Genomic DNA, 13,725 nt, shown 5'->3' on the forward strand with positions numbered 1-13,725 from the left:
ATTAAACTCATGTTGGCCTCGTATGTTAGGGTCCCTAATTTGAAATCAAGACCCACTTGAAATGTTTTTGTATCTAGATTTAAATTAATATTGTTCAAATGATATATTTATAAATTAATAAAAGTTATTGACTTTAAACAGATTAAACCTCAAATTTAAAAATTGTTAAAATAATATATTTATAAATATATACGTGATAAATTTGTTTGTAATTGTGATATTGGTATAACAGGTAAGGTGCATAATTCGATTTTATAATTTCTGCCAACTTATCTCTCATTTTAAATCATGTTAGTATTATAATATCATATATTTCATCTATTCTAATTTTATAAAAAAAAAATAATGAGTTTATAAGTTGAAATAGCATAGTTATAAGAGTTTCTATAGTTTTGATGTAAGATTATATAATTTAAATAAATTGTATTGAAGTTATTCGGTTGCTTAACGAAGAATGAAGATTTCATCAAAGTCTAATAGAGTATTGAGGAGGTCAGATGGTTTACACATGAAGTTAGAGGGTCCACGATTCAACACGTTGGAAGATATGGCAACAGAACTACATATGAGTTCACATGGTGGGCATAAGAGAAAAAGACTGTCGTTTTGTCCACCCAAACAAAAAAGATTACATTAAAAAAGAAAGAAATATTACATTAAAAAAAAGAAAGATTACATAATTTAAAAATAATTTAGAAAGATAAATACATGTTAATCTTAAAAGCAAGAAACAGATCCCAATTAATTTAAGGACCAAAATACCCTTAAAATGGTTTAGAACGCAGACGCTCTTCTGTCTTCTACGCCCCCTGTATTCCCAAGATTCCATTTTTCCCTCTCTCCAGTCTCCGTCTCCTCAAACTTGTTTTCGGAAGCCATAGAAACTTTCTTCTTCGTCTTCTTTGAACTCCCAGAATAGGGTTTCAGGAACACCCTTTGATCCGACTCCAATAAATGTTTCTTGAAACCAAAGAACAGCTCGATTCGATTGTTCGCGATGGAATTATATTTCATCCACTCACCATATCTGTTGCTGAAATCTTTAAGCTCTGGCTGGCAAGCAAACTTGGGAGTGAGAAATTATGACATTGGCGTGTGGAATTTCAGAAATTCCACCCGCCCATGTCATAATTTCTCACTCCCAAGTTTGCTCGTTGTTACTGATACTTAGATTTAACTGGCTTACTGCCGCCGACTATGGTGGTTGATGGGAGATACGATTCAATTTGGTGAATCTTTGACATGGAATCCTTTGGAAGTCGTTGGGCTGTTGTATGGAGAAGATAGGGGATCCTCCACCCTCCACGTTTCTAGTGAATGAAAACAAGTGGGCTGTTGTATGGCATATACCGTAACTAAATGAAATTCTTGGTGCTCGCGGTTAACGGGATAAGACTTATTGGAATTTGGAGCAGATCCATAATCCACCAAGGATCTGATGGCAGAGGCACTAGATTTTGTGCTGAGTTATTTTATCGTGGGATCTATGTTGTTGACGGGTTGCTGGTCAATTACGCAGCGCAGTATGCAATCTTATCTTGCGGTATTTCTCTATATGCATGTACAAGTACTTATGTTATTTGTGATTATTTTTTGGTTCCAGTGATCTTTACCACACATATCAAGTATTTATGTTAGGACGCTTGATATGATACTGGCGTATTGTTTAATCAATCTAGTTTTGCCTCTCGGCGAAAGTTGTATTTTCTTTGGAGAGAGTGATTTCTTCCTTTTTGCCGCATGGGAGGAGGAGAAAATTGTGTACTGTCGATTAGGACATTAAAAAAAAATTCTTTATCCAAAAAGTATTGGGACATAAAAATTGATCTAATCATAATACTGCATTGAGGAAAATGCTTGCAAAAGAACCTTAGGACATGTTTCCACTATTGGCCGACAATTTTATAATTCTATTAGTCGCAATAAGTAGACGGCCACTAGAGGGTAATTAACTAATAGGCCATGCTGCACTAATGGTTAACGCCTTCAGTCTAACATCAAAATCTGAAAAGTGATGTCTATCTTCGATGTCTCTCTTGTTTCTTATCAGAAAAAAAAAAGAAAAAAAAGAGAGGATGTTTAACTTTAATTCATGGAGTTTAGTAGCTGTAGTGTGGAAAAAAATGTTATTTCCAATTGGTTCGTTTAACAAATCTTGGGGATTTGTTTTCATTTGGAAGAGAAAAGGGCGTTCTATTCTTTTTATTTTAGCTTGCAATGGAATTAGTAGTCAAGCTTCTTCAATATCTTTTGGTCAAGTTTCTCAAAAAGGTTAAATAAAGTTGGAAAATATTGTTATTCAAATTGGGTCGTCACAAAGATATATACTTCTTCATATAAGGGAACGAGAAGAGGAATAGTGTTGTGTTTTGGAGAATTTAAGCATGGTTCGAGACTCTTCTGGGACTTGGTCGGATAATTTCCATGGCTAACATCTCCCCCACCAACCTTTCGACCTCATTTTTCTGAACCTGGGGACTGTAATATGATTGGACATTATTGGGAACAACTCTTTTTAATGTGATGTCCTGGTTGAATACTCGCAGTAGAGGCAACCCCTCCAACGTAGAAAATACTTGCAGAAAGAAGTGAACAACCTTCATGATAGCTGGTGGAGTGGCCACATCTCTTTGAGTCACGACCAACATGCCTAATTCCTAGATGTTATCCTATGAAACTATGGGTCGCCAACAGTTCACCTGGATCTCCACATACTTGTCCAGTTGTCCTCAAATGTCCCCCTAAGCTTCATTGTGCGCAGAATTAAGAGGCAGTTTTGCTATTTCTTTTACCTTTGTGTATTACTCTCCTCTATTGTAGAGGGCACCTTCCTCCCTAACATTTTTTGAGCTTTTATTCTTGCACATATTTCTCATCAAATATTTATCTTCACTACGACAATAAACCTGATTTTCTAGCCGTCTTGGAAACTTTGCATTTGTTAGTTTATTGTATGAAATGTTGCTCATAGTAGACGCTCCTGTATGTATGCTTGTTTATTAATTTTATTAGGCTGCCCCTACACGAAACGAGTCACCACATATTGTTTCTATTGTGGAGCATGTGTTTTGGTTCAAGAATACCTAAAAAATCAATTTGTAGTTTGGATGGTTGTGCCTCTCCCCTGCTTAATTGATTTTTGGTCTTCAACGAGTTGGGCCACCTCCATGTTTATTGTTAGACCCATTGGTTTAAAGATCCTCGGCTCAACTTGTATCTCTTTCTTTAGCCCATCACTAGATTTGTTTCCCTCCATCCCTTTTGGGTTGTATAACTTGACCTCAGTAATGTCTTCCAGATGTTATAGAGAGAAATTGAACTTCTGATTTTAACTAAAAAGATGCATTTGTAGGAAACTATAGGGTCAAATCTTGATAATTGTTAGAAGCTATATCGGTGCAATTTTCAATTGTCATTGTTAATACATTTTGTGTCACTAAACCATAATTTTTCAGGATTAATGCCGAAGCTTCATTTATGCCGAATCAGAATTCAATTGGACTAGTTGAATTACACTGCAAACATCTGTAACAGAGGTCAACGGATGTTCCTGATCCGATGAATGTGAGAAAATATCTCGAGGGGCAGTGACAATTGGCCTTTGACATCACCTATTATCAGAAGAAATGATAAGATGTATGAAAAACATGGTCATCCATCTAGCAGATTCTGCTGTGTCATATGAATCATCAACGATTAATATCCAAAGCTCACCTGCCTACCCTGAGGACATCTGTCCAACTCATCATCGTGGTTATCATCTGAACAGTCAATTATTTCGTCACTAGTGCTACAAATTCGACAAACTGATTTTTCCTGCAGCTCCATAATAGGCCTGTGACTTTAGTGTATATGAAAAACTAAGTTGGGCCGAGATTGGAAATTATTCACAATCACAAGCATGCTGAAGTTTCTTGGATATCGGTTGGTTAGAGGAAATTAGACTCTGCGCAAGGAGTTGAGGAAGTTCCAGTAGGGTTTATGAGAACCACTTTGTCCTTGATTTTTCTTCCATGTTTGTTGGAATCTCTCTTCTTTTTTGCCATATCTGCAAAATTTTACTGAGATCTAGAGCTGGCATGTTATTGCGCTAATTTATTTGTATTGTGAACAGCACTCTTGTCAAGCAACTTGCAAAAGTGTATCCCATTCATTTAAACAATGATGAAAGGTTAGGCTTCTGGATTAACTTATATAATGCACCGATCATGCATGTGAGTGCCTTCTCTTTGTTAAATTTGCTTTGGTACATGGCTAGCTAACTTTAAGAGTATATTTGTAAAATACAGAGAAACAAACAGAGGATAAGTTGGGTAGTTCACATCTTATCTGACTTTTGGCAGGCTCACCTGGCTTATGGAGTTCCGAAAAGTGAATTGAAAATTTTCTCTTTGGTGCACAAGGTTGGATCTTGAAACCAATATTATGTTTCTTTTATGTGGATTTATATTTTAGAGCCTGATAATTCTTCTCTGTATGTTGTAAGTAATAGTAATAATATGCTGTCGAGTTGTAGTTTGTAGTCAGTGTGTGCCTTGTCGGCTCATGTACGTGTGTCTGTGTTCTGGTAAAATTGTGGTGACGGTACTAACTCTCCTAGTCTCCTCTATTTTGTCTGAAGGAAAATATAGATAGAAATGGTCAAGGTTTATTTAGAAAATAAACTTCGATCAAGTGTCCATAAGTTATGGATTGTGTTACTTCACAAGTTATGGTTCGTATATGCAAAAATTAAGAACTTGGAAGAATCTAAGTCAAAATATCAGCATTCTGAATGAGTGAATATATCGAACACCAATAAGAACACAAGCAACCATTTCATGAACAAAATATATATCAAACTCAATATGCTTAATTCAAGCATGTTGAATGAGTGAGTAGCAAGGAAAACAAGGCAACCTTCCAAACGATATTTAAGTCATCACACCACATAATTAGATATGTAAAAAGTGAAGAGAAGAACTTGACAAAAAGAGATGAGGATAGCTCAACTGCGACACCTGCGTGACTTCAATATTCAGCTTAGTAGTTGTAAGACTTCAATATTCAACATTTTTTTTAGTACACTTCAATATTCAACTTAGTAATTGACTAAGAACACTTGTTGTCACATGAAACTCTAATTATCATAGGTTGGCCGGCCCGGTGGTCCAAAGGGACCAAGGTAAATTTTAAAGAATTTAGAGGCAATGAATTCAAATCATGGTGGCCACCTACCTAGGATTTGTTATCCTATAAATTTCTTAGCAACCAAATGTATTAGGGTCAGACAATTGTCTCGTGAGATTAGACGAGGTGCGAATTCTTTTCGATCTTGTACCGATGGTACATGGAACACCAACCCAATCTTGATGAAAAAAAGCAAACTTATTGCAACTACATCAAAAACCGAGATTCATCGACGTGAACGCACGCTTTCTTGGAACTATAGGCACTTAGTACAAACTGGTATATGTACACTCATAAATACAAAAACAACTCCAAAAGATCAAACTAATAATAAACACAATGAGTTTTGTTTGCCATATAGGATTTCAGTATCATAGAAGTCTCTAAATTGAGAGTAGTAGTTGGATGAAGCTAACCAGTCAAAATACATGGTTCCAGCAATATAATGTGTAATTTGCTTCACAACCTTTCCTTGAGAATAACAAGGAGCTCAACTCGTGAGTAGTAGTGATATACTGTAAGGCACCAATATGTTGAAATTAAGCGAGGCCCATATAGAGCTTGCTTCAGACGATTCTTAAGCATTTTGTAATTGGGATGCATGATGAAGATATTGTGCATTAACAAGACTAAAAGTTTCTCAATTTGCCTCTTATTTCTAGGTGAGTATTTGTAAGAGATTGAGTCCTCCTTTTTTTTTTCCCTTCAACATTCAAGATTTGAATATGCATTCAAGAAAATGAGTCATCTAGTTTCCAAATAAGGAAAGGTGTGAACTCAGTTTGGAAACTCTCTTTCCAGCTCACTCGAGTCATATTCCTACCATGGTTGACTCATTGAGCATAAATTTTTGTCTTTCTTAGTAACCACGTAACTTGGACATAATTTCGTAGATGAGAGTCTATAAATTACTTCAAAATTCAGATAAAGTCACCACACTTGTGTTGCAGTGCAATCTTGTTTTTAACAAAAAAAAAAAAAACACCTAACAAAAAGTAATAATAATAAAAAGAAAATAAATAATAATTATTATTATTATGAAAACATACAAAAAGTGTTCAAGAAAAACTCCAAAAAGAGTACAATTTTATATGACCATGTAGTTTATACTGCCATTTATTCCTTATCTCCATATAAACATGTTAGATAAGTCATTTATCTTATTGCTTTAATAAAATTAATATCAAAATATATAGGTTGAGAAAAGATACTTCATCTTAAAACATAATCTAGTGTTGTTGAGACCAACTCAGATGCTCGCCTGTGGTGAGGCCTTCATGCCTCGAAGGTGTGTTCATGGCGAATGCCTTCAAACGCCATGGTGAGCCATTTCTCACCATTCAGTGCATCATCGTAAAGCTAGGTGAGCACCTATTATCATGGGCGATGAAACCTTATTTATATGAGAAATGGAAGAGTTGGAATAATTGAAAGAAGAGAAAAGTTTGAAAGGAGAAAATTAATAAGAAGAAGAGAGAATAAAAGATTAAGAAAATGAAAAAATAAGATGAAGAATGAGAAGAAGAAGAATAAAAATAAAAAGAACAAAATTCAGGAGTAATGCTAACCGCATGTGCATGCAATATTTCTCCTTGATCGTTAACGAGTGACCATTTTTCTCTTCCAATAATTATGTCTAGGCAGTGTTTTTTTTCCAACTAACATATGACATTATTTAAAGATTGTGTTGTTTAAATTGAAAAATATTTAGGCGTTTATCGGTCAATACCCATTTTTGTTGACTACCATTAATTTTTTGACAAGTAAAATAAAAAATGCAGTAAGTAAGAGATTTATATTGGTGGGTAACACAAAAAGTGGTGTGAGTTTAAATTTTAGTCATAATCTCATTTTCTTACCATTATTTTATAGAAAGGATTTTTTTTCTTGAATATCTCTATTTTCTAAATATTTAAGTCAATTTTTATTTAAATATTAAGTAGTTTTGTCAATATTTTCATACTTTAAAAACTGAGTATTTTTTTTACCTATACTAATTATAGATAATATTTATTTAGTATTTTATTAAGTGCGCATTGCTTGCTTCACTAAGGTGACATTGTCGCCTCTTGCCTTGAGGGGATTAGGAGTCTTGTTGCCTCGAGGTATGCTTTGCACTTTGAAAACATTGGCATAATCTTAGCCTTTAGGGGTAGCCTGGTTGGTGAAAACTTAGAGTCTCTTAATCATACTGGCTTAGAGGTTTCAAGTTAATTAAAAAAATTATTAATGTCTCTCGGGTTTGGACTTTGGACTGGGTGCGAGTGCCCTTGAGTATAGAAGAGCAAAGCTTCTACTCTCCGTAAAAAAAAAAAAAAAAAAAAAAAAAAAAAAAAAAACTTAACAACTCAAGCTGACATACGGTGGGATAAAACTCCCCTGCAAAATTTATGGTGTAAAATTTTGGTTGCTTCCCATACATCAACCAAGTCTACTGCCCCAAAGATGGGGTTATGAGGAAAAAAGTTGTTACCACATGTGACCATTTATAAATTGTAAATGGAAACAGGGCTTGGCAGCCTGGCTGCTATATTTTTACCATATAAACACAGTTTCCAGCTCAGAACTGTTTTAGTTGAGGATGAATAATTTGAAATTTGAAGCTCGGTTGTTCATCAAGTATGGGTCGGGAGCAAATATTTTTCTGCCCAATGAATTTTTTTTCCTCTCCTAAAAAACAAGGTGGAACGCACAAATCCACAACACCGGAACACCCAATTCAATTCAATACCCTTCTCCATCAAACAATAAGCATTTCTGATTAGTACGGTAAGGAATGTGGAGCCTAATAATCGCACAGTAGAGTGGAATCTCAGTTGAAGCTCAAGAAAAGTTTGATCGAAATCTAAGAGAAGAATCTTTTAAGACGTGGGAGCGCCTCGGTGTCGGTGTCAGAATGAGAAATGAACAAGTGTTGTTTGCTGAAGCTTGGGTGCTGTGATGCTAGAATATTTTTTGGAAAAATTTCTAGTACTACGGGAGTACATACTTCCTCCATTTACCATTTGACACATCATAAAGTGCTATATTATTGCTATATTATTTTATTCTATGGACCTCGAACCATTCTTAAATGCTATTGATTTGGCAAACGTGAAATGAAAGTAGTATGGAAAAAGTTTCATAAATTTTTTCGTATTCCTGCAACATGCTACTTACGTGTTGTAGTGTCGGATTGATTAGGATGATTCTTTTACACATCGGGGATGTCAAGACTCTGTAAAGGACTTGTACAACATTGCACTAATGCATGATTAGCAACCTATAATAGAAGACGTCCAACACCAATTTTAGGCATCCTCCAATTTAAGGATTGAAGTGTATTTATGTTAGGCGAGAAGGATTATGAGGCTTGAGTTGAAAGAAAATAGAGATTTATTGTTATCTTTCATGTAATTTTCATCATTACAACAGTAGAGATCATAGAATGTACAAAAGAAAAAAAAATATAGTACCTTGTCTAAATTTCTGAAGCAATTTCTCTTTCCTTTTACTTCATTCACTTTTGTTATTATTGTTTGTTGCATCATGAGTGGAAGGAGAATTTAAGAACCTACAAACTCTTCAAATTTTCAACCATTACTTTCGTATCTCTAGGAATGGTAGAGACTAGATACTAGATAGGGAAGTTAGTTTGGACACCTGGATACATTGAGAATCAAACAAGTGAGATTTACTTTCTCTGAAGTGAACTCTGGATTTTCACGAATATGATCACCGAAAGTAGAAGAATTGGTAGAAATCATATGGATATAATGCTTAAAAAATCCAGGCATATACCAACTTTACAAATAAACATATATATTATATATAATGTGTAGATTACTTTATTCTGGGGCCTAACCACGAAAGAAGCATATATGCAAAAATGCTTATTGTGATTAAAGAACACAAATAAATAAAGCCATGGGAATAAAGAGAGGAATCACTAGACATAGTGGGTTGAATTATTAATATTGAATTCGTGACTCAAATTATCATTACAATCCTTATTATATACCAGAGATCCACTGGTACTGTTAGTGCTAACTGATAAAAAAAGAAAGAAAGTGGTGGAGGGAGGGGACCAGCAACATCCAAAAGCCAAGGTGCTTCACCGGGGGCACTCTGCATGACGGACCAGCGCTGTCTTGGAAGCTGTGCTGAGCGGCGCAAAGGCAAAGCTGTCGGAAACTGCCATGGCTTGGACAAAAGTGTACTCTGTGTTTTATATATATATAAAAAGACTGCTTTTTTTTTTTTTGGTTGGAAGTGTGGGAGAGAGATGGAAGGGGAAGATTGGCTTTAGTATTATAAAACTAATATTCAGTTCTCTCGAGAAAGGCAACACTGTTTCATTGGAGTTTTTTTTTGCTTTTGTTTGATATTACAATAGATCGATCAGATGTGCTCAAACTCACGTGGAAGATTATGATACGTGAGAATCGAAGTTAGCATTCAGTTGGGTGTTTGCCAAACTTCAAAAATATTATATATTTGTGTGTATCGACAACCAATGAAAGGTGAAATTTTTTTGTTTATTGCCTCCTTTTGTTTGTATGGGTTCTACAAAAGAAAAGAGGAATCCTCTTTAAACATGTGCTTAGGCCTTCTAGTGCCTACTTAATAGGCTTGCCTTTATAGCCTATTTGGGTTTTAAATTAAGAGAGGGAGCTTCATATTAGATCCCCATTAATGAATTAAACTGATTTGATTAAATGGGTGGGTGGGGGGTTTGCTTTGTGTTCAATTTCTTATTTTTGGATTCTTATACTATGCCCATTGTTTTTCTCTCCTCTCCTTCTGTTTCTTTATGTTTTCTCCCAAAAATTTGGAGTTACATTGGTCAATTGTAGTGACTATTGACATTAGGGAGCATTTATAGGGTATATTGTATAGATATGGCCTGCTTTTAGCTTATGAATATGAATAAATCCACCTTTGCTAGAATGTTGTTTATTTTAGATTAAGCCTCTCTCTCTCTCTCTCTCTCTCTCTCAAACCTTAGTTTAATATACAATTTACACGTGTGCAGAACTGGCCAGTTGCAACCTTCTTGGGACTGTTTAACTAACATGCCCTCTTCATACTGGACTGGATCAGAGATGAGTTTGTGACATAAAAGCAGAAACTGAGCAGTAGACTCTGATTTCCTAAACAAATCAGCCACTTGATCTTGACTTCAAATGTGATTCTCAACGAGGATCTTTCCTTTATTCATTTCCCATAATTAAACAAACCCACCATCTCTCTCTTCCTTTTATCCACTTCCCATCTCTTATTTGCCTTTAATCTCTCCTTTCTCTTCATGCTTCAAAACGGTTTGTTCAAGAATCTGCAGTTATCTAGCTGGGTTTCTTCTGGTTTTCTTGATCCTGACCTGACATGGTAAAGAATCTCCCCATGTTTCTCCTGTCTTTCATTTTCTTGGTGAGATTGCAAATTAGAAACTGTTTAATCCATTCTTCTGTGAAATGTTTGGTTGTTTTCTGGTTTTAATGATCTAAGGCTTCTAGAATTGTTTTCAAGGCTTGATCTCTATAGGCCTCTGTTTTTGTTCATGTCTGAAGAAAGATGAAGTGCTTAGCTTTCTTTTCTTTCCTTTTTTGGTTTTTACTTGGCCATGATTTACAGTGAACCTCCGAAATAGCATAATGAATTTAACATCACATTTCATGTCTCTTTTTTCCCCTAAATATCGAATTTCTGTGAACTTTCTTGACCCATTTCAGCAAACTGTTCGTAATCCACTTTTGTCTGAGTTTGTAGAATGCAATTATAATTCATATACTTAAAAGTAACTCTGAAATCTTATTGCAATTTGTTCTTGTGATAAGTTGCAAACTGAATTTTGGTATCAGGGGATATGTAATAATTTCTTGAAGATCGCTTCCTTCTGCATAACTGTGATTATTATACAAGTAAATTAAAGCCAGAAAACTAAACAATAAGTGGAGATTGCTGATTGTATCTTGTTGAATGTTGCGCAGGAGCTGTAGTTTTGGGCTTGAGTAGATGTAAAGTATAGCTTCTGTTCTGATTTCTACCTCAGCACTCAAATTATGAAACCATTTGATCTTGACCTTGAAAAGGAGGCTTCTTCGGCAAATGATTGTGACATTACAAGTAGCCAAGTTGCTTCCAGCATTTCTCTCCATGAAAATTCCAATGATAATAGCCTCATAACTAACAACTCCTTTCTTCCTGACCCCATTGCTGCTCAACCAGGATTTGAGTCCGTTTGCCTCGACTTGACTCTCAACTTTAATATCGAAGATCTCGGGACACAGGATTCGACAGGGTTCTCATTGTCAAGCACAAGTGAGAGTAGTAATGAGCCAGCATCCCACACCACAGCAGCTGCTGTCCCAAGAGTGTTTTCTTGCAACTACTGTCAGCGCAAGTTCTTTAGTTCACAAGCTCTTGGCGGCCACCAGAACGCGCATAAGCGAGAACGAACTTTGGCAAAACGGGCAATGCGGATGGGGATTCTAGCTGAAAGATATGCAAGTTTAGCATCTCTGCCATTGAAAGGCTCATCATTCAGGTCCTTGGGGATCAAAGCACACTCTTCACTTCTCCATGGATTCACTGCACCAATGAAGCCTGCTGAAATTAGGAGCACTGCTAGATTTGAACCGGGATATATAGGCATGCCAATTTTCATGGAGGACGATGATGCAGAGCTTCTATGGCCGGGTAGTTTTCGTCCCACGGCAGAAACTGGAAATGCTCGTGAATTAACTCAACCAAGTTTCGTAGTGACTGGTGTTAGAAGCATAAGATCAGCAGATAAGACTCCATCGGAGGATATAGAAAACGAAAATGAAGACGAAGATTCGATACTTGATCTCACACTGAAACTCTAAAGAGGCTTGAATTGATTCAGATATGGAGGGGTTAACACTTTGCTTCAACTTAGCTTTCCCTTTTTTAAGTAGTTGTTTATCAGTCTTTGCTGTGGGCTTTCTATCAGTATTAAGAGCTCCTTTAGAAGCATTTTGTGCCATTAGCATGCTCTTATGTTATATAGTAATGCAACTGCTGTATGATTTAACCAATATTTTGATTTCATCGCCTTATTTGACATGATTCGATATAAATATATGTAAATTTGGTATGAATTTTGGAAGAGTGAAAATCACTTTTAGCTAAATAAAAGTAATTTGAAAATTTGTGTTTGGTTGTACAGTTAAAAGCACTTTTAGAAGTCTCAGTTCTTAAAAATTGTTTATAAACCTTTGAAAATTTACTTTCAAAAGAACCATGGCTTGTAAAAGCTATTTTAGATTCGCTCTAAATTTATAGCCATTGAGGTGAATAAGTAATTAGTTACCAACTTCACTTTGACATTTTGCTTTTATCTTTTGCTATAATTTGGTGATCTCGATGTATGTAAATTCTCATCGTGTCTCGAATCACATTCCATTGAGGTATTATAAATGATTTTTGTATTACATTTTTGTTGTCCTAAATAGTCTCTTAAAACTTACAACCTTGAAGTCCATTATTTAGGTTGATTTTATGTATAGTCTTTATCGTTAACTAAATGATAATATAATAACATGACATGCTTATTATTATTATTATTTATTTTTATTTTTTATAGAAAACTTGACATGCCTGTTAAATAAACATTAGCTCATTTATCACGACAATAGAAAAATGATAGAAGAAAGTTAATAGATGGACAAAATAGAGTGACAAGTGCAACATATCTTCTTCTCTTGAAAATAAACCATTTCTTGAAACTTTAGAACTTCGAAATAAGTGAAAATATCAGCAAATTTTATTTTATATTATGGTTGCATTTTAAACTTTTATTATTTTGAACATAATCTATATATATCAGTAGAGTTTGATTTTTGGTAGTAGATTAGATGATTAACCAATCTATAGTTCAAGTATAATCAAGATTTCGTACCAGATTTTCTTCTAAATTTAGATGACAAAATAGAATAAATCGAAAAGTTTGGCTTCAACTATTTTGAAAAAATAATTGGCCATGTCTGTTAAATAAAATATGATATGCAACTATTATTTTAAATGTAAGGTATGAAAATAAGTTGGTTCATTGTTGCCTTTTGAGTCTAGTATGTCTCTTCCATTGACCCAATCCAATTAAAATTGTACATTATATTTTACCTAGTAATTCAATTGTACATTATATTTTAACTAGTAATTCATTTGTACATTCTCTCCAATGGTAACTTAAAATTACCCCTCCCTATTTACAATATAATATTTTGGCTAAATATATATTTTAGCCTTGATGTTTGAGTATTTTTTTTCAATTTAATCCCTACGTTTAAAAAAGTTTTTAATCTAATCCCTCATGTTTTAACATTTTTCAATTTTTCAATGTAGTCTCGATTAAAATTTGGAGGAATATTTCTAATTTCTTCTCCAAATTTCTCAAAAATTAATTAAAATACCGAGTTTTCTTCCCTCGACAAACTTCTTTCTCCTATAAGACATAAAACAGACTAAATTGAAACTTTAAATAATAGGGACAGAATTGAAAAAACACCCAAACAACTAAAGCATATATTTAGCCTAACATTAAAAAAAAAAAAA

At 34.6% G+C, this 13,725-nt stretch overlaps 1 protein-coding gene across 14 annotated transcripts; it reads left to right on the forward strand.

Annotated features, from left to right (window-relative positions):
- The first annotated feature begins 823 nt into the window (after positions 1-823).
- Positions 824-12,237, forward strand: LOC111013268 (zinc finger protein 4). 14 transcript variants are annotated; one of them, XM_088127969.1, is made up of 6 exons: positions 824-1,543; positions 3,456-4,015; positions 4,115-4,214; positions 4,344-4,403; positions 8,353-10,536; positions 11,139-12,237. In XM_088127969.1, the coding sequence occupies exon 6, from the start codon at positions 11,211-11,213 to the stop codon at positions 12,015-12,017; it is 807 nt and encodes a 268-aa protein (XP_087984095.1). In that variant the 5' UTR covers positions 824-1,543; positions 3,456-4,015; positions 4,115-4,214; positions 4,344-4,403; positions 8,353-10,536; positions 11,139-11,210; the 3' UTR covers positions 12,018-12,237. The 14 variants fall into 14 exon arrangements, with proteins under 14 accessions (XP_087984095.1, XP_087984096.1, XP_087984098.1 ...); XM_088127970.1 differs by having other exon boundaries at positions 4,115-4,171; XM_088127972.1 differs by having other exon boundaries at positions 4,115-4,171; positions 10,184-10,536.
- Positions 12,238-13,725: the final 1,488 nt, after the last annotated feature.

Source organism: Momordica charantia (genome assembly GCF_013281855.1).
Source record: "Momordica charantia cultivar OHB3-1 chromosome 8 unlocalized genomic scaffold, Mcharantia_2.0 BLBB01000008.1, whole genome shotgun sequence".
Taxonomy (NCBI): domain Eukaryota; kingdom Viridiplantae; phylum Streptophyta; class Magnoliopsida; order Cucurbitales; family Cucurbitaceae; genus Momordica; species Momordica charantia.

What these genes read in the sequence shown, in the direction of transcription:
- LOC111013268 (XM_088127963.1), top strand. Translation starts at nt 11,211, where the DNA reads ATGAAACCATTTGATCTTGACCTTGAAAAGGAGGCTTCTTCGGCAAAT.